At 45.6% G+C, this 24256-nt stretch overlaps 1 protein-coding gene across 1 annotated transcript in view; it reads right to left on the bottom strand.

Annotated features, from left to right (window-relative positions):
• CC2D2A (coiled-coil and C2 domain containing 2A) overlaps positions 1–24256 on the bottom strand; it is a 180422-nt gene that overhangs the window by 6653 nt on the left and 149513 nt on the right. Inside the window, 6 exon segments of the mRNA XM_075346899.1 lie at positions 4326–4448; positions 5819–5844; positions 5847–5952; positions 9143–9256; positions 13316–13405; positions 21565–21768. Coding sequence (XP_075203014.1) covers positions 4326–4448; positions 5819–5844; positions 5847–5952; positions 9143–9256; positions 13316–13405; positions 21565–21768 — 663 coding nt within the window.

Genomic DNA, 24256 nt, shown 5'->3' with positions numbered 1-24256 from the left:
TTCCTCACAGTGGAACTGACAGTGTAAATCTCTGAGACAACTTTTTGTATCCTTCCCCTGAACAACTATGTTGAATAATCTTTGTTTTCAGATAATTTGAGAGTTGTTTTGAGGAGCCCATGATGCCAGTCTACATAGGAGATTCAAATAGGAGAACAACTTGCAAGTGGCCACCTTAAATACCTTTTCTCATGATTGAATACACCTGCCTATGAGTTGAAAGCTCAATGTGGTTACAAAACCAAATTTAGTGCTTTAGTAAATCAGTAAAAAAGTAGTTAGGAGTGTTCAAATCAAGAAATTGATAAGGGTGTCCATACGTTTTGCACCGGTCAAATTTTGTTTAAATGCGATTGCACATTTTCTGTTAGTACAAAAAAACCTCATTTCAATCCAGAAATATTACTCAGTCCATCAGTTATTAGATATATGAAACTGAAATAGCTGTTGCAAAAACCCTAATTGTTATAAAGAAAAAAGGTTCACATTAAAAGGGGTGCCCAAACTTTTTCATATGACTGTATAGGATTGTACTTGTCCAATTTATACGGTGGTTTGAGCGCACCCTTAATAAAATAGGTAGATTTGTAGATAACCCCTTTCCACTGCATCAAAATATTTTCGCGTTTTCATTTTTGCCTCCCATTCTTCTCAGAGCCATTACATTGGTTACTTTGCCATCCACATTGGTGTGTTGAAGGCTTGTTTTTTTGTGGGGCAAGTTTTTCAATAATATCGTTCAATTTTTCCACATAATGTACTGGAAAATGGAAAAAAAAATCCAAGTGCAATGAAATGAAACAACCAAAAATACGCAAATCTGACTTCGTTTTTTTAAGTTTTGTTTTTACAGTGATCATTGTGTTGTAAAAATGACCTGGAAACATTATTTTCTAGGCCAGTACGATTACAGAGATACTAAAGTATTGCTGTATATAGTAAAAATCCCAGCCACCTTTGAAGCACCATGATGGCAGACATGAGGTTAATCAACAGACCCCTTGGCTGTCCAGAGCAACCCAGTGGTACATCGCAAGGGTGCCAATGGGAGTATAGAAAGGACCCCCCACCCCAGGCTCTGTGCACTATAATGGCCACATTTAACAGGTTAAGATCCACAGCCGCAGCGGCAGCTATTCGAGGTAGAACCTGGCTATGTCTCACAACCATTATCTGCTGGGTATGAGGTGGGCTCAGCTCTATGCGTATAAGCAGTTTCAGAATTTACTAAAGTTAATGGGAACAAACCTTGTGTATATGAAGTAGTACAAGCAAATATAAGGATATTTCAATACACAATTTCTGAGAAATCTGTTTCTGTCTCCACTTATGAGCCTTTCTTATCCTTTCCCACCTCCTGAACTCATGATGTCCCTCAGAAATATAGCTAAACTCCATCTTCAGCAAAGACAATATGGACTGCCAGCACAGTGAGTAGTCAGGTTACACAGCAGATTGAAATCTATGGACAAGGGAGGGTAGAAGAGGAGAGCGGAGAAGAGCAGACAAGCACAGTAACTCATAGTGTTTCAGCTTGTAGTTTACTATAGTAGCTTATGTCAGAGCTGGATTCACATTTACATTGCACAGTAATATCATCCATTTGCTGCTTCTTCTATCTGGGTGCTAATAAGGAATGAAAAGCAGGAATAATCTCTCTCTGTATGTGCTGTGCATAGGAGACATAATAGCAGCTAGTCTCTAACCAGCAGCTCACAGACATCTAAAAATTAGAGATAGAGCCAGAGGAAATAAAAAAAAAAAAAAAAACAGTGAAAATGGTACAGAGAGAGAGAAAGAGAGAAGAGAGAAAGAGGAAAGAGAGATGAGAGAAAGAGAAAGAGAGAAAGAGAGAAAGAGAAAGAGAAAAAGAGAGAGAGAAAGAGAAAGAGAAAGAGAGAAAGAGAGAAAAGAGAGAGAGAAAGAGAAAAAGAGAGAGAGAGAGAAAGAGAGAAATAGAAATAGAGAGAAATAGAAATAGAGAGAAAGAGCGAGAAAGAGAGAGAAGAGAGAAAGAAAGAGAAGAGAGAAAGAGAAGAGAGAAAGAAATCGAGAGAGAAAGAGAAAGAGAGAGAGAAAGAAATCGAGAGAGAGAGAGAAATCGAGAGAAAGAGAGAGAAAGAGAAATAGAGAGAGAAAGAGAGAGAAAGAGAGAGAAAGAGAGAGAAAGAGAGAGAAAGAGAGAGAAAGAGAGAGAAGAGAAGAGAAGAGAGAGAGAAAGAGAGAGAAAGATAGAGAAGAGGAGAGAAAGAGAGAGAAAGAGAGAAAGAGAGAGAAGAGAGAAAGACGAGAAAGAGCGAGAAAGAGCGAGAAAGACGAGAAAGAGCGAGAAAGAGCGAGAAAGAGCGAGGAGAAGGAGAGAGAAAGAGAGAGAAAGAGAGAGAAGAGAGAGAGAAGAGAGAGGAGAAAGAGCGAGTAAAGAGCGAGAAAGAGAGAGAACGAGAGAGGAAAGAGGAGAGAAAGAGAGAGAAAGAGAGAGAAAGAAGAGCAAGAGTGAGAGAAAGAGTGAGAGGAAAGAGTGAGAGAAAGAGTGAGAGAAAGAGTGAGAGAAGAGTGAGAGAAAGAGGTGAGAGAAAGAGTGAGAGAAAGAGTGAGAGAAAGAGTGAGAGAAAGAGTGAGAGAAAGAGTGAGAGAAAGAGTGGAGAGAAAGAGTGAGAGAAAGAGTGAGAGAAAGAGTGAGAGAGAGACTCTGTGCCCGTACTGTTTCTGCCTTTTCCTCAGTCACCACAGCTCGCCGTTAGGTCCAACGTGAAATTATTCTGCTTTCCCACTGACTTACATTGGGTGTTGAATAGTCGTAAAAACTTGAAGTAGCGGTGACTTATTCGCCGGATATTCAGCAAAGCGAATATTACGGTATTTGATCATCCCTAGTTGTCTGGTCTTGTTCTGAAAGTCTGCAGCCACTCTCTGTCACTGAAGACTTGTGAATCTATATAGCGAACCCACCACAAACCGAAAATTCACTGCTGAGACCAGGCGGTCACCTAACCACAAGTATACAATTTTCATACATGTGATCACATGCCAACTAGACGTGCTCAGCCTCGCTCAACATAAGCGAATTGAGAGAATCCGCTCACATCTAGTCAGAATGTAGCCAGAAGTATGCAAATCATATACTTGCAGTCACGTGACCGCCTAATCTTTGCAACAAACATCGGAGAATCCTGACAGTGTGCAATACGCATGCTGCAAGTATTCACACGTCTGGAGTAGTGTGACTGCAGCCTTTAACCAAAAGACCTCAGACTACCCCTTTAAGCTAATATACTTCACTCTACAGAAAGTACATTTATATTGAACATGTACCTCTTAAAGGGAACTTGTCACCAGATTTGGTGACTATAAGCTGCGGCCTACCACCAGTGGGGCTCTTAAACAGGGCAGATCAAAGTATTGTAGTGCGTCTGCATGGACCTCAATGCCGGCTAGTGTGAATGACATAAGACGCGTCATGCACCCAGGCTCAGAAGGAGGACAAAGATGGCCGAAAGAGGAGAACGGGAGACACCCATCTGACCAGTCTGCACCGTACTAACCGTTTAGGTAAGTATTATAAAGTCATATTTACGTTCTACACAGTGGCCTTGGCTCTTATATACAGCATGATAGAATGCTGTATATAAGAGCACACTGGTGGTGGCCGCAGCTTATAGGCCCCAAATCTGTGACAATTCCCTTTAATACTGTAATAATTTATGTTCAAAGGTCTGTGCTGATTATGTATTAATAGTAGTTGAGACACAGTTTTCTAGTTACAGAGTTCCATATGATAAGAATTAAAAAGAGAAAAATTCTCGTTGCGAATGTACTAATTAGTGATCAAGTGCGGCGCTGAACAGCACAGCTCTGACAACTGCACAGTGCCGCAGCAGGGTACTGCGTATCTGCCCCTATTCAAATGACTGGGGATGGATCTCAGCACCTCGCTATGGACAACTATGCAGTTGACCGAGCCGCAACCAACAAACCCAGCCCCAGCCCCAATCGACACCGGAAACCGGTAATCAGCTGGGGCGGCGAAGCTCTCACCCCCACCGATCTGGTATTGATGACCTATCCAAAAGGAGAGGACATCATTATTAAAGTGGCAGATAACTTCTTTATCTTTCAAAGTATAGAACTAATACTAGCAATGTCATGACAAAACTACATACAAGTTTGACTAAACCATTGGTCTCCAATCCTATCTGCACAGATATACCGATACTATACCTACTAATGTCACCAATATTCACCTCCGCAACAATAAGTAACAGTTATCACAGGTTTGGTGGATTTTTGTTGCGTATTTCTTACGTTTTAGATGTTCTCAGATATACCTGCACACTGGCGAGTCCAGGATTTGGGTAACTTCTTGAGAAGAACGGTTTTCCACATCTTCGGCGGCTCGTGTCAAAGCTGATACTCAGAGGAGAATCGTATTGCTGAATATTAAACCATATCTAAAAGAAAACAACAAACGAATAAACCCACAAACATGTATAAAGTGAAGAGCAGGGAACATAAGAAGAATTCTCATTTTTACCATCTACATATGTATTTACATAAGTGTATAAGATTACAAGAACTTGTCTGAACAGTGAAGATTCTATCCTGGTCTATTTACTCACACAGCCTTGGCTGAGCTGCAATAGTGGACACAGCCGAATGACAAACGTGCTACTGCTTCTTCTACAACCTATGTCAAAAAACACTATTAACCTGCAGATATGGGGTTAATCTGCAGGTTAACAGCATTCTATAACAGCTCAGCCACTGAACCTCCTGCTATTAGGAGGAAATTAACTTAATTTCTCCCGGAATTCTCAGGCTTTCAGTCATAGAGGTGCAGCAGGAGCAGTTTGAGTAGCAGATGCACTGACTGACAGCCAACTCTGTATTTGTGTAAATCTTCTTTATTTTTTTTTTTACATAGCATTAACATATTCCGCAGCGCTTTACATACATCAGGAACACTTTCCCATTAGGGCTCACAATCTAAATTCCCTATCTGTATGTCTTTGGAGTGTGGGAGGAAACCAGAGAACCCGGAGGAAACCCACGCAAACACAGGGAGAACATACAAACTCCTTGCAGATGTTGTCCTTGGTGGGATTTGAACTCAGGACCTCAGCGCTGCAAGACTGCAGTGCTAACCACTGAGCCACCGTGACGCCCATCATATGTAATGCCAAACCGGCTGTCAGTCAGTGCAGGGTGCGGTTACAGCTGCCGCTCACTGTATACTGAGTAGTGACTGAAATGCTCTGGCCGTGCCTCAACAACTAAAAACCTGAGAATGCCGGGAGGAATAAAGTTAATTTCCTTTTGGTAGCCAGGCTTTCAGTGCGCTATTAACCTGCAGATTAACCCCACTTCATAGGGTAATTGTGATTTTTTGACATGACAGGTTTCTTCTAATAATTTGGATCCATGACATAATGGCATTATCAAAAAACTGACCAGCACCTCCAAGAATAAGATAAGTGTGAACAGAAGCAAGCCAAGACAACTAGTCAATATAACCAAATATATACAGCTGCACTCTGAAACGCTATATGTAAAGATTGAATATATGAAATTGGAATTGCATTACTGCTATAGAATCTATGTTAAACAATGAGATACTTAGCACACAAATTGATTCATGAAAGCCCAATAGCCAGCGTCAAGGCGTATCTCTTTGTTGGGACACTATCCTTATATGTCTCTACCCAGGCTGACAGCTTACAATTTTAAGGGCAGGCAGGGTCCAGCTCTAATTAAAACAAGCTGAAGGCCGTTAAATATTAACAATAATTTTTTTGGTTATAGTTTTTGGGGTTATACTTACGTTATCAGCATTAATCAAGCAGCCACGCTCTGCAATGGACAAAATGTGTCGTATTGACCATAAAAGCGACCATTGCTCGGGTTCCATATAATGTGCTGGTTCTGTTCTACTGTCAGCACATAAGTAGTAGGGCCCTGGAAGATAAAAATAAATGACAAAGCCAAGATTTAATTGTAGACACGACATATGGCCATTTCTCACATAGAATAGATTGCTACAAGGAATAGGAATGTACATATGTACACACATGGACAAAATTGTTGGTCCCTTTGTGGTAAAGTAAGAAAACCCCAATAATGGTCACTGAATTCACTATAAACTGACAAAAGTCATTTTCAATTTAAATTTACTGAATATCACGTAAATCAGACTTTGCATTTAAGTTGTGGTTCAACAGAAATGTTATAAAAAAACATAAATTAATGAAAATGGCCTGAAAAAAAAAAAAAAATGATAGTACCCTTAGAAAAGATTAAAAATAACTTGATAATTAGGGACATAATAAACTAAGGTATAATTAGTATCACACGTGTCTACAAACTTGTAATCAGTCAGCCTACCTATTTAACCCCTTCCCCCCTGGGCAATTTTCCGTTTTCCGTTTTCTGCTCCTTTTCTTCCGAGAGTCATAACTTTTTTTTATTTTCTGTCAATCTTGCCATATAAGGACTTATTTTTTGCGGGACGAGTTGTACTTTTGAATGAAACCATTAGTTTTACCATACAGTGTGCGGGAAAGAAACTACAAGTTTGTAGATACCAAACGTGAGTACTTTTACTTCTATCTAAGGGGTCAAAAAACATTCAGAAGTTTGACCATTTTCTGAGACCCATAGTGTTCTTATTTTTCGGGATCTGGGGCTCAGTGACAGATTATTTTTTACATCTTGATGGTGTTTTTAATTATACCATGTTTGTGCATATGCTATGCTTTGATCGCCTGTTATTGCATTTTTATAAAAATTTGTGAACAATTAAAAAAGCATAATTTTGGCGTTTGGTACACGGCATGTCGAGAAAAAAATTCCAACCAAATTAACTGATTTTGTATTTTGATAAATTGGGCATTTCTGAAATTGACAAGACAGCAAATGTGTTTATTTTTTATTTTTTTTAATGGTTTATTTTCAATGGGGTGTGATTTGAACTTTTAGTTTTTTCTTTTTAGATTTTTCATATTTTTATAAACTTTTGTTGACATTTATTTTATTTTACTAGTTCCCATAGGTAACTTTATGGATCAGCAGTCTTATCGCTTGCTCATTTCTGATGATAAGATCTGCACAGCTCTGATTAGGATAAATGCAGCGTTCCTGTGAGTACCGGCACTTTGCCGGCTCTCACAGGAAATGTGTCATGGTCGCATCAGGGGTCATTACATGACCCCGAGCTACCAAGGCAACTATCTGCTCCCCGTGATCGCGTCACGAGGCCTCTGATGGTCGCAAAGAACAGCACGATCCCCATTGCGGCCATATAAATTGCGCGGTCACATGTCAGACTGTTTGCGCTGTCAGACATGTGCGGGGTTCACTGCCGGCTCACCGCAGCAGCCGGCAGGGATTACCGTAACGTGATTGATGACATACCAGTACATCTTTGGTCATGAAGGGATTAAAGGGTGAAAAGTAGTCACTGTGCTGTTTGGTATAATGGCATTTACTCACTTACTGCAGTGAACATGGACTATAGAAAGCTAAAGAAAGAGCTGTCTCAGGAGAATAGAAAGAATTATAGGCAAACATGTTAAAAGTAAAGACAATTTGTAAACATCTAGCTCCTGAAATGTAAGGTCTATGGGACTTTCAGTAACGATTGTGGGTTTTTCTTACATTAACAGAAGGAATTGAGATTCCTTCTATATCCTTGAATGTTAGCCAAATTAACAGAAGGTACCAACAATTTTGTCGGTGTGTAACATTTAATGGACGAATGACACCAATTCTACAGAACCATGTTTAAAAGAAAGTATCTTGTGTTTGTTGCGGGCAGGGAACAGACCACGGCCAGGGGAAGGGGCTGCTCAGGACGCTCGGATCCGGGGTCGCTGCGGTGGCTCGAGGGAAAACCTGTTCCGGAGCCTGAGCACCCGTCTGTCGCCCACAAGTGAAAAGGGGGATATATATACAGGCGAGGTTGTGTCAGTGACGCCACCCATGGGTTGCGGTGATTGTTGGTGACACCGCCGCTGCCTTGATATGGGGGTGCCTGGGGCTGATGGAGCGGGGCAGCAGGATGGTATCCCCTCCACGGGTAGGGGAGGCGTTGGGCCGGGGCCCAGGTGCAGGTGGAGGAGAATGCTGGGACGCAGTCTGCAGGGCTGGACCGGATGATACCGGTGTACTTACTGTTTTTGAATAAATCACACAGATAGTAAACCAACAGCCGGATACCGGTAGCCTCCAGAAGGGTGTGCTCGGGTCCCGCACACCGGTGGACAGAACAGGGGCCCTTCCTCAAGCACTTTAATGTGATGTCTTGTGTGTTGACTAGTCCGCATGGAACAGGGAAAGTCCACTCCTGGTGTCTTTGCTGTGGCCCGTGAGATCTGACCCTTGAGATTTTAGCAGGCACTTGCAAACGCCCTATCCCCCGCCTTGGGCTTCCGTCTCGCTCTATCTGGGCTGTTAGTGGGACAAGACTGCGGCTTGTTCCCCTTCCATATAAGAGCTCATTTAATTACATCAGTCACAATGTTATACATTACATTGCACAGAATAAATACAATTTGTGTTCAAGGGAACCTGTCACCACTTTTTTGGCCTATAAGCTGCGGCCACCACCACCGGGATCTTATATACAGCATTCTAACATGCTGTATATAAGAGCCCAGGCCGAGGGTATAACATAAAAACACTTTATAATACTTACCTAACGGTCGCTCTGTGGGCCTTATGGGCGTCTCCGTTGTCCGGTGCTGGCGCCGCCTCTTTTGGCAATCTTTGTTCTCCTTCTCTAGTCGCGGTGCATAACAGGCCCAACGTCATATACACTCGCCGGCATTCAGGTCCTGAGCAGGTGCAGAACTGGCGAGTGTGTATGACGTAGCCGCTTCATGCACACAGGTTTCAGAAAGAGGACGAAGATGGCCGAAAGGGTAGGCGCCGACACCAGACAATGGAGAAGCCCATAAAGTGTTTTTTATGTTATACCCCATGCCTGGGATCTTATATTCAGTATGTTAGAATGCTATATATAAGAACCCGTTGATGGTGGTCGCAGCTTATAGGCCAAAAAAGTGGTGATAGGTTCCCTTTAACTGTTCCCTGAAATATTAAAATGTAATATTTAGTACATCTGTAACTGTGGGTACTTGATGGCTACCTCGGGGATGGCATTTCCGATAATAAGCCACGCTTTCTTTCCCATGGCCAGAAAATAATTGCAAAGAAGCACGGCATGTTCTTCCTCGTCTCCAGCCAGAAGGTCTAGGAATTGCTGCAAAGCACAAGGAACGAAGAAATGATTACTAGTTATAAGGCATATGGGCACCAAAAATGGAAGGGGTTGGCACCTGGGTGTATTAGGCCGGTTTTATACATCTGGCATTTCTCCACTTTGCCGGATCCGGCACACTCCAGTATAGTGCAATACAGTACAATGGCATCGTGGCAAGCTCTGGTCACATGACAGCAGGTGACCAGAGCTTGTCGCAATGCCATTGTACTGTATTGCACTGTACTGGAGTGTGACGGATCCGGCAAAGCATCAAACTGCCGGATGTGTGAAACCGGCCTTAGGCAGAGTAGAGAGCTGATAAAATAAATAAATAAATAAATAATAGTATCTCGTCCACCGGCAACCCCAGCTTGTGACTATAGGCATGCTTATTAATTTATTTAAAAAAAAAAACAAAAAAGAAAAGCAAAAAAACCCCAACAAAATCTATATAAAAAGCACAGCAAAATATGAGGTATCAGTTTATATGAGGTATCGGTTTATATTTTGGTTGTCACGCAAGCTCGCAACCCAATGTCAAGAGTCCCAATGTCTTGCGAGTCCCTACACTACAGTAAAAAATTTTTTTTAGATATTTTTTCATAGGGTGCAGCCAGGCTCATCAATGGTGACTTTGTAAACCAGGGGACTATACCTCTGCGGGGCAACAAGAGAGTGCCTAATAGAATGGTGGTGCGTGTAATAGGCTGTTGGCCGGGCATTGTGCTTGACATGTGTGACCCGTGCCCTTTTTCTATCTGGGTGCAATTCTAATACTGGGCAATCTCACCCTCCATGAACTAGTAGGTTGTGAGTGGTTGTTTTGTCACTATTTTGCACCTATGTTACCTCTTTTATTAAGGGGGACTGCTGCGCCCTGTCTGTGCATTTGTTTCTATGACCTTGGATGGTAAATATCTTGCCTTTCGGTTTATAATTCAGTTTTGGAATTTTTAAATTTCCTTATTTCTTAGGCTGTAGCCAGAAATATATTTACATGACCATTCCTGCATTACTGAGAGATGTGTTTGAATGGATATGTAAATGAAGCTGAAGAGCTATTTGTAGATCTGAAGTCTCTGTCACTCCAGCTCTAGTCCCCACCCAATCCCACCTCCTCCTGCTTGACTGACAGCTCTTTTGGCTGAAGTCACAAAGCATAGAGGTAGTCAGTCAAGTGGGAGGAGGCGGCACTTGGTGGGAACTAGAGTTGGAGTGACGGAGGCTTCAGATCTACAAATAGCTCTTCAGCATCATTTACATATCAATTTAAACACTGATTTCTCAATATCTAAAGAACAGGCTAGTCATGGAACGGGACTGTTTAGCTAGTCTTTGAAAAAGCTACATGCACATACACTGTACATACAGTGAAATGTAAAACTTTGGGCACCCCTGGTCAAAATTACGGTTGTTGCGAACAGTTAAGCAAGTTGACGATGAAATGATCTCTAAAAGGACCAGGGGCATTCACTGCGAGTGGAAGAAAAGCATTTCCGGCAGCTAAATAGGAAAGGGTTCTTTACAGTTAGAGCGGTCAGACTGTGGAATGCCCTACCACAAGAGGTAGTAATGGCAGATACTATAACAGCTTTTATAAAAGGGCTGGATGATTTCCTCAGTACACACAACATTGTTGGTTATAAATCATTTAGTGACAAAATATCTAACTGGTGGAGGAAGGTTGAACTAGATGGACCGAGGGCTTTTTTCAACCTATGTAACTATGTAAAAGGCAGAAAGTTAAAGATGACACATTTCCTCTGTATTTTAAGCATACAAAAAAAAAATATTTTAATCTTTACATTTTAAAATTAACGAAAAAGGAAAATGAGCCAATGCCAAAGTTTGGGCACCCTGGATGGTTAGTACCTTAGTACCTAATAGCACCCCCTTTGGCAAATATCCCAGCTCGTAAACACTTTCTGTAGCAGCAGAGAGTCAATTCTTGTCTGAGGGATTTCCATTCTTCCTTGGAGACGTTTTCCAGTTCTGTGAGATTCCTGGCTCGTCTTGCATGCACTGCCCTTTTGAGGTCTTGCCACAGATTTTCAATGATGTTCAGACCTGGGGACTGTGAGGGCCATTATAAAACCTTCAGCTTGTGCCTTTTGAGGTCGTCTAGTGTGGATTTTAACGTGTGTTTAGGATCATTATCCATTTGTAGAAGCCATTAGCTTTTCAACTTCAGCTTTTGTACAGATTGAGTTATGTTGCATCAAGAATTTGTTGAAATTTGATTGAATCCATTCTTCCCTCTACCTGTGAAATGTTCCCCGTGCCATAGGCTGCAACACAGCCCCAAAGTATGACTTACCCGCTCACATGCTCAACAGGTGGCGACATGTTCTTTTCCTGAAATTCTGTGCCTTTTTATCTCCACACCTTTAATCAAAGTGGCCAAAGAGTTCTATATTAATCCCACCGGTCCAAGAACTTGTTTCCAACATGCATCAGGCTTGCTTAGATGTTCTTTGGCATAATTCTGATGGTGAATTCTATGGTGAGAATGCAGGAGAGGTTTTCTTCTGATGACTCTTCCATGAAGGCCATATTTGTGCAAGTGTCTCTGAACAGTAGAACAATGTACCACAACTACAGAGTCTGCTAAATCTTCCTGAAGGTCTTTTGCAGTCAGGTGATGGTTCTGATTCACCCCTCTAGCAATTCTATTAGCAGCTCTCACAGAAATTGTGCTTGGTCTTCACTGTTCCTATTAACTGTAATTTCTTAATTACATTTTGAACTGAGGAAAGGACAACTTGAAAACGCTTTGCTATCATCTTATAGCCTTCTCCTGCTTCGTGGGCCTCCACCATTTTCAGAGTGCTAGGCAGCTTCTTAGAAGAACCCATGGCTGCTGGTTATATTTAGCTTAGAGGAGGCTGGGTTTTTAAAAAGCTGGGAAATTTCCATTACCTGATAGTGAACAAGCCATAAACCTAACAGACTACCTAAGGTCTGAAATCTTGGTCAAAGTTATCTGAGCACAGAAATCTCCAAGGGTAACCAAAACGTTTGCATTGGCCCATTATCTTTTTTGTAATGTTTCAAATGTAAAAGATGAAAATATATTCATTTTTCCCAAAATACAAAGGAAATGTGTCATCTTTAACTTTCTCTTTTAGAGATCATTCAATTTTCAACTTGCTTCACTATTCACAATAACAGTAATTTTGACTAGAGGTGTCCAAACGTTTACATGCCACTGAAGTTTGGGGGGGGGGGGGGTTAAATCCTGCTGAAAGATTCTCTTTCAATTGCAATCTTCTATTACTACAAGTCCTAGTGACTCGTACAAGCAGTGCACCTTCTATGAGATCTAGTCTACACACACGCACAAGTACGCTCATGTGGCGCCCTGGACTAGCCAGGTCGTCACAGATAACACTCAAACACCCCCACCCCCACTAGACAGTGACACCAGCCAAACACAAAACCCTTGTTGCCTCCCTCCAGGGTCTGATGTCCACACCAGGTGGGGTGGAGCCAAGCGGTTGGCCCCACCCACCAAGGAGTTCACAGGCCTGGAGGCGGGAAAAGCGAGAGAACAGTGTAGGAGTTTGAAGTGAGAAAAGCAAGCACTTGGGTGTCTGGGTTTGTGGCCCAGGCACTGACAGCAAGGTTGGCAGACGGTGGTGGCCGTATGCAGGAGTGGTGGGGCAACGTGGAACCGTAGGACCGGGGTCGGGCGACGGCCCGCCGGTACCGACCGGGGAGTGAAGTGAAGCCAGCACACACACGCAGGGCCATCGGACCCCGACCAGGCTTGGAGCCGCCGTCAATAGTCAGATCCGAATGTGACCGGAACCCCAGGGATTTCATAAAAGCAAAAATCCCCCAAACCAACCACCCCTTTCACTCACGGGCGAGGAGCGCAGCTCGAGTCCCCGGATCCAGCCCACCGCTCGAGCCACCGAGCAGCGATCGCAGCAGCGCCGGACCCGAGCGTTAGCGAGGGCGCAGCAACGACGGCGTCCTCCCCGCCCGCGACATATGCACTATAATCTAAATGTAGCAGGATACAGTTTTCATTACTCTCTGTACGTGTATACTCACATCTGATGTACTCCATAAATTGCAGATTCCAGCAAACGATACATTATCCGGCAGGAAGGGAATTAATGACACGTATCGAGCCACCAGCTCCTGTGTGGGAGATATGAAATATACACGAGTATGGATCTACAGAATGATGGATGTATTCATAGAATGTCAGATTAATAAAGATCTGCGGTCACTTATCAATACAGATGTCATGCTAGGGACACGGTCATATGGTTAAAATGGTGTAGGCTACAGCACCAGATATTCCTGGAAAATGTAAAATCTCCCCATATTGCATCCTATGGTAATAAAAATAATGTACACGATTAAAAAACACATTGAACTTTCTTCCAGAAACCATGCCACATCTCTCCATAGGTTGTATCTGGGCCAGCGTCAGTACGTGGTGAGCCTAAAAGAGTCAGGACAGAGTCTGCTTACGGGGTGCAGATGGCACAGATTTCCATTGGCGACATCCGCAGCACTTTGGTAATTTTGCAATACACTGCAGTATTACAGAGTATCGTACATGTCAGCATAGTGGGTTTTTTAACTATAAAAAACCCCATATATAAACATTCATAGACCCCCCCCCATATTCTCATAACGTAAAAACAATTTAAACCACCCCCCCTAAAAATACATTTGGTATTGTGGCACGTCTAATAGTGCAATCAGAAAACTGAAAGCATTAGTTGGCAATGTCGCCCATGGGCTAAAAAACTCGACTAGGGGTATATAGGTTGACAACTGTACAACCTCCTCTTCAATATGGTGTTCATCAGCAATTTCAGATTTACACCCCAGTGTCTGATCAGGGGTTATGGTAATGCGACGCTCTTAGGGGCCTTGACTTTAGGACTCTTGACTATTGGACTGATTAGGGGTAATTCTATACTGCTCGACTTACATTGAATATCATTAAGGTCCCCCTCATACACTGTTGATGAGTACCTTTCTGATTATATCAATCTAAATGATCAAGACCCCTTTTATAGGGGAACAGAGCAATCATCATATAGTTTCTGTATTTATAGGTAATATTTAGAACAAATTATTGGAGGGGGGGATACATGGTTCTATTGTGTTGTTGGCACTAATTCTATTGGGTTGGAATAAATTGTGGAAGCGTTTTGTATTTTATCGCTTCTGTTAATAAATCTTAAAAAAAATACAAGCAGGCCCTGCATCCGGCTCCTGCTGCCCGCCACAAGGGGCGAGGCATATAGCATCTAAGAAGAGGGACGCTCTGCTGCTTCAGGGCACAGCGACCCATACACAAAGCGCACTAAGGAATACCTCCAACCCACCTTGCAAGGAGAGATTCCCCACTGTTACCAGGCTGACCGGACCAATGTAACTCAGGACCGTAACAACTGACAAGTAAAAGGTAAAAGAAACTACCGGCTTGTGTTGTCCAGTTATTGTCGGCTTCCTCAGTCCTACATCCCAGCGCACGCCACCATAGACCGCCACCCCCATCATCCTCCCTGGGGCCTAGCTTCATCTGCGGGAAGTTGACCTACCCTAGCTGTGACATCACCCGCCCCAGGGGACAGCGACCGCAGTGGCGGCTAATCCCTGGCCGCGTACCGCAGGTGACATCATGAGACAACTACTACTCCCAACATCGCCATCATCCATCCCTTTTATTGTACACCTCGGGGCCACGAAGCCAGGCAGGGCCACCCGTGACATCCCAGACCCGACATCACCGACCCGGTGACGAGTACGTTTAACCCCTGCCCTGTTGGTGCTATACACTGACCCAGCAATGTCGTATCCTTAAAGGGGTATTCCCATCTCAAAGATCCTATCCCACTATGTAGTAGGTGTAATAATAATAATATTATTAGTAAATACCTCCAATTAGAAATGTATTATAGTTCTTCTGATTCACTATGTCACTTACCTCATGTTCAGGACACTGCAGGATTTTAGGTATCCATGGTTATGACCACTAGCAACTGTCACTACATGCGTGGTCGTCACCATGTATACTTAAGGTCCTGCAATGACCTGCACATGAGGTAAGAGACAGTGAATCAGCAGAAAAATACTACATTTCTAATTGGAGGAATTTGCTAATATTATTGTTATTACTTCTACTACATATTAGGATAGGATCTTGGAGATGGGAGTACCCCTTTAACTAAGCGGTTACTGACGAGTGGCATCCTTAGAGCGTTTACCAAAGTGGATGAGGCAGCGCTGGGTCAATGCAAAGAGATCTCATGAAAACTAGTGACTTTCACAGCAGGAGGGGTAGCGCAGGGTTTCCACTCCGAATGCTGGGATCCCACAACCTGAAAGTTTGGATCCGACTTGTGCTAGAAAAACGGATTTTTGTGTACTTACCGTAAAATCGTTTTCTCTTAGCCATCATTGGGGGACACAGGACCATGGGTGTTATGCTGCCTATCCATAGGAGGACACTAAGTAGATGCAAAAGCATAGCTCCTCCTCTGCAGTATACACCCCCTGGCCGGGCCAGGCAACCTCAGTTTTAGTACACAAGCAGTAGGAGAAAAAAAAACAAAAAAACAGTAAAATCTTCTCAACAGAGGAACAAGAGAAAATAAGAGTCATAACCAAATAAGGTACTGAGAGAACCAAGGCCCAACAGGGCAACAGGGTGGGTGCTGTGTCCCCCAATGATGGCTAAGAGAAAACGATTTTACGGTGAGTACACAAAAATCCGTTTTTCTCTGACGCCTCATTGGGGGACACAGGACCATGGGACGTCCTAAAGCAATCCATGGTGGGAAAAGTAAAACAACAAGATAACGCAACCCAAGGACTAGGAACCAGTCCCAGACAGCCTGGAGCACCTACTGAGAGAGGTGCTCTACTGCCGTTTGCAGAATTTTCCTACCCAGATTTGCCTCAGCTGAAAACTGGGTATGGACTCTGTAATGCTTTGAAAAAGTATGTAGGCTAGACCAGGTCGCAGCCTTACACACCTGTTCCACTGAAGCCTGATGCCGAATGGCCCACGAAGCGCCAACTGCTCGCGTGGAATTAGCCCGCAGCCCACTAGGAATGGGCTTGAGTTGCAAGCGGTAGACTTCCTGGATCGCAGAGCGAATCCAGCGAGCCAGAGTTGCCTTTGAAGCTGCCTGTCCCTTCTTAGGCCCCTCAGGAATGACGAACAAAGTCAGTTTTTCTAAAGGGGGCTGTCCTGGATATGTAATATCTGAGAGCTCTGACGACGTCTAACAAATGCAGAGACCTTTCCAACCTATGAACTGGGTGTGGACAAAAGAAAGGCAGAACAATGTTCTCGTTCAAATGAAACGGGTTAGGAACCTTTGGAAGAAAAACCGGAAGGGGCGCAGAACCACCTTGTCCTGGTGAAAGATCAGAAAAGGCTCGCGGCAAGAGAGTGCTGCCAGCTCCGAAACCTGTCTGATGGACGTAACTGCCACCAGGAACGTTACCTTCCAGGACAGAAGAGCAAGGTAGGATTCCTTGAGAGGTTCAAAGGGAGACCTCTGGAGACCGTCCAGAACGAGATTAAGGTCCCATGGGTCCAGCGGCCGTTTGTACGGGGGAACTAGATGGGAAACGCCCTGCAGGAAGGTGTTGACTTGCGGTTTTTGAGCCAGGCGGCATTCGTAGAAGATTGAGAGCGCTGAGACCTGCCCTTTAAGGGAACTGGGGAAATGGGCCCTTGGGTCAGCAAGACTGGAATGTCTGGAAGTCGCCGCGGTAAGTTTGCGAGCATTTGTACTAATTCGGCGTACCAGGCGCGCCTGGGCCAGTCCTGTGCTATCAGTATCACCGGGACTCCCTCTGCCTTGATCTTCCTGATTACCCGCGGCAGCAGGGGTAGAGGTAATATGTAAGGCAGGCGGAAGTGGTGCCAGGAGCAGACTAGAGCATCTGCGCCGATGGACTGCGGGTCGCGTGACCTGGCTATGAACGCGGGTACCTTTGCGTTCAACCTTGAGGCCATTAGATCCACGTCTGGTGTGCCCCAGCAAGTGCAGATGTGTAGAAACACTTCTGGGTGGAGAGACCATTCTCCGGCGGCCAGGCCTTGGCGACTTAGAAAGTCTGCTGCCCAGTTCTCTACCCCCGGTATGTGTACCGCTGATATCACTGACCCCGTCGACTCGGCCCAGCTGAGGATCTTGTGGGCCTCGAGATAAGCCGCTTTGCTGCGGGTGCCCCCCTGCCGATTGATATAAGCTACAGCTGTCGCATTGTCCGATTGGACTCGAATCTGACGACGCGCTAGCAGAGGGCAGAACGCCCTGAGAGCGAGGAAGATCGCGCGGATTTCCAGGATGTTTATGGGTAGGGAAGACTCCTGGGGCAACGTCCTTGAGCAGTGTGGTGCCGGTACACTGCTCCCCAGCCTAGGAGGCTGGCGTCCATGGTCAGGACCAGCCAGTTCACTGGGAGAAAAGATCTCCCCTTCGATAGGGATGCGGACCGAAGCCACCAGCGGAGTGCATACCTGACTGAAGGCGTCAGGTGAAGATGTTTGTCCAGGGAGGAGGGGCTCTTGTCCCAGGCAGCTAGAAGGACTAGCTGCAGTGGGCGGAGGTGCAGTTGAGCAAAAGGTACTGCCTCCATAGCTGCCACCATCCTGCCGAGCACCTTCATGCTGAATCGAATGGAGCGAGATGGAGGACGTAGAAGGCAGCGTACTGCTTGTCGAAGAGCGATCGCCTTGTCCTGAGGGAGATAGATCAAGCCCCGACGGGTGTCCAGGGACATGCCCAGGAAGGTGATGGATCGTGCTGGGACTGGGGATGATTTGTCTAGAATCAGTAGCCACCCTAAGCGGGATAGGGTGTCCAAGGTCATCTGTACGCTGGTTGAGCAGTCGCGGAAGGAGGGGCCTTGATGAGGAAGTCGTCCAAGTAAGGGAGAACGACTACTCCCCTGGTGTGAAGGACGCTCATGGCGGCCGCCATGACTTTGGTGAAGACCCTTGGTGCGGTGGCAAGGCCGAAGGATAGGGCTGCGAATTGAAAATGGGAGTCCTGAACTGTGAAGCGGAGGAACTTTTGGTGATCTGGAGCGATGGGTTTGTGCAGGTACGCGTTCTTGATATCTATGGAGGCAAGGAATTCCCCTTCGACCATGGATGCAATAATGGACCTTAGGGACTCCATTCTGAATCTCCGTACGTGCACATGTTTGTTCAGGTGTTTGAGGTCCAGGATGGGTCGAACTGACCCCATCCTTTTTGGGGACCACAACGAGGTTGGAATAAAAACCCCTGAACTTCTCGTCGTCCGGGACGGGTATTATCACTCCTGCTGTTTGGAGCGAGTGGATTGCTGAGAAAAAGGCCTCGCGTCATTTTCGAGTCTTTGGGGGGTTTGAGAGAAGGAACCGACTCAGGGGTCTGGTCCGAAATTCTATGTGGTAACCGGAAGACACAAGGTCTTGCTCCCATTTGTCGTCTGAGGCGGCAGCCCAGATGTGTTGAAAAGAGCCGCAGTCGACCTCCTACAATGAGTGTGTCTTCCGGGGCGCCAAAGGGGTCACGAGGGGGGAAAAACGTCGTGGACGAGTCTCCCTAGTCCTGGACTGTTTCGGTCTAGGCTGCCATGACGAAGTGGGTTTCGGGGAGAGCTGAGAAGATCGGTCCCTGTGTAGTCCGCGGCTAGTGGCGGGGGAAGAGCGGGATGTCGACCAACCAAATGAGTTCCGAAAGGAGCGGAACGAGGACTGTGGACGTCTGGTGAAGGTCGTCCTGGGCTTCAGCTGGGGAAGGGAGGTACTTTTTCCTCCCGTGGCGTCAGAAATGAGCTTGTCCAGACGTTCGCCAAACAATCGGTCTGGAAAAAAGGGAAGGCCTGTGAGAGACTTCTTGGAAGCAGAGTCCGCTCGCCATGGTCGGAGCCAGAGAGCTCTACGGATGGCTATGGTATTTAAGGCGGCAAAAGCTGCGCAGGTAGCAGCATCAATGGAGGCCTGCATGAGGTACTCCGCCGTGGCGGCAAATTTGAGCTGTTACCTCTGTGACGGAATGAGGGAACTGGGATTCCTCAAGCGAAGTGTTAAGGGATTCTGCCCAGACCGAGATCACCTTTGCGACCCACACAGCGGCAAAGGAGGGCGAGAGGGAGGAACCCGCAGCCTCAAAGGCAGAGCGGGGGAGGTGCTCCACCTGTCTGTCTGTCGGGTCCTTGATGAAGGAACCATTGGGTAACGACAGGAGCATTTTTGTGGCAAGGCGGGAGACCGGGGGGTCGACCGAGGACGGATCGGCCCAGCCCTTAGGGGCAGGTGGGGCAAGAGGGTACTGGGACTCCATGAGTTTACGGTTACCGAAGTGCCTGTCAGGCTTCTCCCTTTGCTTTGGGAGGATATCCTGAAACTCTGGGTGATCAGCGAAAACCTTTTGGGGTTTCCTTGCCCTCTTAAAGGAGACCACATGATCAGTGGTAGTGGATGGGGTATCCTCCACATGCAGAGCTTGGTTGATTGCTGCTATAAGGGAGTCTATTGCAGTTTGATCATCTGGGGAGGGTGAAACCAAGGAATCTTCAGAAGTCGTGGAGCGTGTGGGAGAGCCTGCCCTGTGTGCTCCCGAGGGAGAGCCCGCTGGAGACACCCGGCCGTGTGCTCTTTTCCTGATCCCTGCAACCGGTGAAGCATGTGCTCGGATTACCTCAGAAGGATCCTCCATAGGGGTATCCTCAGGCTGCGTTCCGTCCAGGGACCCAGAAGGGTGTGGAGGACGACATTGCATAGCCAGCACCAGGTTCTGTGACAGTTTTTCCATGGATTGAGACAGAAACTGTGCCCATTCCGGTGGGCTGGGAGCCCTAGGCTCTGGGCTGACGGTTGCGGCAGTGGTGGAAGGGGGGTCTTGGGGAGCTATAGGGACACAGGACTCACAGAGAGAAGAGGTGCGTTTACGTGGTAACTCAGCATGGCAGGCAGTGCAGGCTGAATAATAGAGTATGTGGGCCTTAGCACTCTTAGTGCCCTTAGAATTCTGCATGTTCCTAATAGGAGTATGCCAGGAGGGGGAGCAATGCTCAGCAGAGCTGCAAGTGAAGCAAGCACCTTACCCGAATCAGCCGATGGCCCTGTCCTCAGGAAGGATGAAGCTCTATGGAGATCTTCGCACGCATTCCTGAGGGGGGCGGGGCTTATCGCGGCCACGAAACGGGGCTTAGCGCTAAAAGAGCGCAAAGATGAAGTCAGTGTGCCCCCCCCGCTGTGGGTAGTAAAAAACGGCGGGAAGGGAGCTTCTGATAGTTTTCCTCCCTCTCCCTCCAGTCAGCACACAGCTTGTCACTGGTGGTTATCAGCAGCCTTTTCTGCTAGAGCAAATAAAACAGAGCAAATAAACAGCGTGAGCCCCTGAGCTCTGTGCACTCCCCCTGCCACCAGGAAATTATCTGTGCAGATTCTCTGCAAACAGGAGTGGCTTCCACCCTCCTCCAGCCAGCAAGCTAGAGAAAAGTTAACCCTCTGTGTTCAGGATCCTTCTCTCCTCCTTGCCCAGCAAGGGACTTTCTCATAATAAATACTGTAGATGTCCTGGGGCCTTCCCTGCAGCATCTTTTCTCCCTTTGTCAGGGAAACCAGTCAGGGGGGATCTCACCTTCAACACTGCTTTCCAGGCAGTGAGAATAGCAGATTCAGCTTGCTGTGTCCAGTCACGCCGGTGCCATATTCAACTCAGAGCCTGCAAAGAGGGGCTGAGGAATTGGTGCCATATTCAACTCAGAGCCTGCAAAGAGGGGCTGAAAAATTTGGCTATAGGGGCATAGGCCTCCACCTTGGGCTTTAGAAAATCGGTGTCTGTGGAACCCGTCGTTCAGCCCAGGATCCAGCGTCGCAGGACGGGGTACGTGGAGGCGCAACTCCACATTCCCGCTCGTTGATCGTAGTGGGAGATCGGTCCCAAAAGGAAACAGTCGCCCTCAAAAAATAACAAACCTTGAAAGGAAGTGCCTCCTACAGACACTAAGCTAAAACTGAGGCTGCCTGGCCCGGCCAGGGGGTGTATACTGCAGAGGAGGAGCTATGCTTTTGCATCTACTTAGTGTCCTCCTATGGATAGGCAGCATAACACCCATGGTCCTGTGTCCCCCAATGAGGCGTCGGAGAAAAGGTTTAATTAGGGAGCGTTCCGAGCTCTTTTCACAATAACTTATATGTAAAAAAAATCACTTCTGTTAAATAAAAAAGGGCAGTCACAGACTGGTGACCAGTTCTCTTTTTATGTACACACCAGGTACAGTCATCACATAGATATGTAGGATTTGTCGGGGACTCACACTCGTTGCTTGCACATTACTTGGATCAGCATCAAGCAGTTCCTGTGGAGGCTTCAAGGCCTTGATATATCGGGTCACAAACACGGTGGTGCCGTTGATGTCGGTGACGGTGCTCAGGCACTGCCGGCTGGGGAACTTTAAGGCAGCTTCACTGAGGAACTTCTCCACGGCCTGAAGCAACTTCTCATCCTCTCGACTGTCAAACTAAACAGGTACCATGCATTATAAACATACGGTATGGGAATGACCTGAATCAGTAGGTAGGAGTGTGTGTGTATGTATGTATGTATGTATGTATGTATGTATGTATGTATGTATGTATGTATGTATGTATGTATGTATATATATATATATATATATATATATATATATATATATATGTGTGTGTGGATGTACATATATGAATCAATAACTGATCAAGTCACCCACTGGACTCATGTACATAATAACCGTGGGGATTTTTATAAACAATGTAAGTTTTACTGAAACATTTCTCACATAATTTATCAGTTCCTCCCACTCTAAAACATCTGGTCTGCAAATCAGTTACCATTTTTAACATGACAGGTTCCCTTTAACGTCTGAGATCGGCCAGTGTATATACACCCTTAATCTCCTTTGATAAATGACGACCATTATATAGTAAGGCTACTTCCCCACGATCAGGGTCAGTTAAGTATGTGACGCTGCAGAGCTTCTACACCATGTCGGCACTTTCGTTTGCTTGCGTTTTTTCATGGATTTTTTTACCCTGCTTTTTTTTGGTCTCTGGTGTGTCATCCTTTCAATAAAGCTAGAATTATAAGGAAATCGGCACTCACCGGTTCTTGCTGTACAGGAATTTCTTTATTTACATGTGGAGGTTACACACTTGGGCTAGCGGGGAGGGAGAGGCCCACCCGACACGTCAGACGACGTCCATTTCGTACTTTCTCTCAGTGCCTCAGCTGGTCCAGCAGACCAGCTAAAGCACTGAAAGTGCGAAACGGCAGTCGTCTGACTGTTTCTATTTCTGGAGGGTTCTATTTCTATTTCTGGAGGGTTCTATTATATTCTGGTGGGCACATTAACCTCCTGTGGAGACAACTGTGAATTTAAATGGGTAAGCAAATAACTGCAGTTTACTAAAGGTCCAGTCACACTAAGCAACTTACCAGCGATCCCAACAACGATAGGGATCGCTGGTAAGTTGCTAGGAGGTTGCTGGTGAGATGTCACACTGCGACGCTCCAGCGATCCCACCAGCAACCTGACCTGGCAGGGATCGCTGGAGCGTCGCTACACGAGTTGCTGGTGAGCTCACCATCAACCAGTGACCAGCCCCCAGCGCCGCGTGGAAGATGCTGCGCTTGGTAACTAAGGTAAATATCGGGTAACCAACCCGATATTTACCTTGGTTACCAGCGCACGGAGCTACACGTGCAGAGAACAGGGAGCAGCGCACACTGAGCGCTGGCTCCCTGCTCTCCTAGTTACAGCACACATCGGGTTAATTACCCGATGTGTACTGCAGCTAAATGTGCACAGAGCAGGGAGCAGCGCACAATGCTTAGCGCTGGCTCCCTGCTCTCCTAGCTACAGCACACATCGGGTTAATTAACCCGATGTGTCCTGCAGCTACATGTGCACAGAGCAGGAGCCGGCGGCGGAGGCTGGTAACAAAGGTAAATATCGGGTAACCAAGGACAGGGCTTCTTGGTTACCCGATGTTTACATTGGTTACCAGTGTCCGCAGAAGCCGGCTCCTGCTGCCTGCACATTTAGTTGTTGCTGTCTCGCTGTCACACACAGCGATGTGCGCTTCACAGCGGGACAGCAACAACTAAAAAATGGCCCAGGACATTCAGCAACAACCAGCGACCTCACAGCAGGGGCCAGGTTGTTGCTGGATGTCACACACAGCAACATCACTAGCAACGTCACAAAAGTTGTTCGTTAGCAGCGATGTTGCTAGCGATGTTGCTTAGTGTGACGGGGCCTTAACGTCCATTGTGACTAATCCACTGCTGATAGGAATGCAGTTGTAATTGGATTGTACCCTTCTTGGAAAAAGTTAATATTTAACCCCCACATGTAATTGTAGCCATATCACCTTGCCTGGGGGTATTTTCCTCCCCTTTTTTGCCTCACTTTTTTCTGTAATGTATTTTTGTATATGATCTTTTGGAATCAATTTATTCAATTTATTATGTGATAAAATAAAATTTACAATTTTTATTGACTTGGAAACTCCATTTTTCTTTGCTGTTCATGTAGTCCTTTTGGAGTAGTCTATAATGTCTTTTGACATCCTTTAGTAGGAACTATGGAAATGTTTGTATTAAAGTCTATGACAATCCTGACTTGCCGTGCGCAGTTTGCTTCTTTTTTTCTTGCAGATTTTGTTGCAGAAAAAAGAAGCAGCATGGCAATTCTTTCTGCTTTTTTTCAATAAATGAAAAAAAACATGAAAAAAAGAATAGAAAGGAGTGAAAAAAAGTGGCAAAAATGTGTGTTTTTTCTGCTGGTTTTTCCTGCCAAAAACAGGCTTTTTTATATGCAGTAAAGAAACACACAAAAAAGCAACTTGCGCACATAGCCTCAATCCCATCCACTTTGCTTGTACTGCGTTGTGGAAGCAGCGTCAAAAACACAAGTAACACTCATCGTGAGAACATACCCTAAGGAGTGCTCTATAACCCAGGATTGTGCA

Source organism: Anomaloglossus baeobatrachus, chromosome 1 (genome assembly GCF_048569485.1).
Source record: "Anomaloglossus baeobatrachus isolate aAnoBae1 chromosome 1, aAnoBae1.hap1, whole genome shotgun sequence".
NCBI lineage: Eukaryota > Metazoa > Chordata > Amphibia > Anura > Aromobatidae > Anomaloglossus > Anomaloglossus baeobatrachus.
This window is presented reverse-complemented; position numbering and strand designations above follow the sequence as displayed.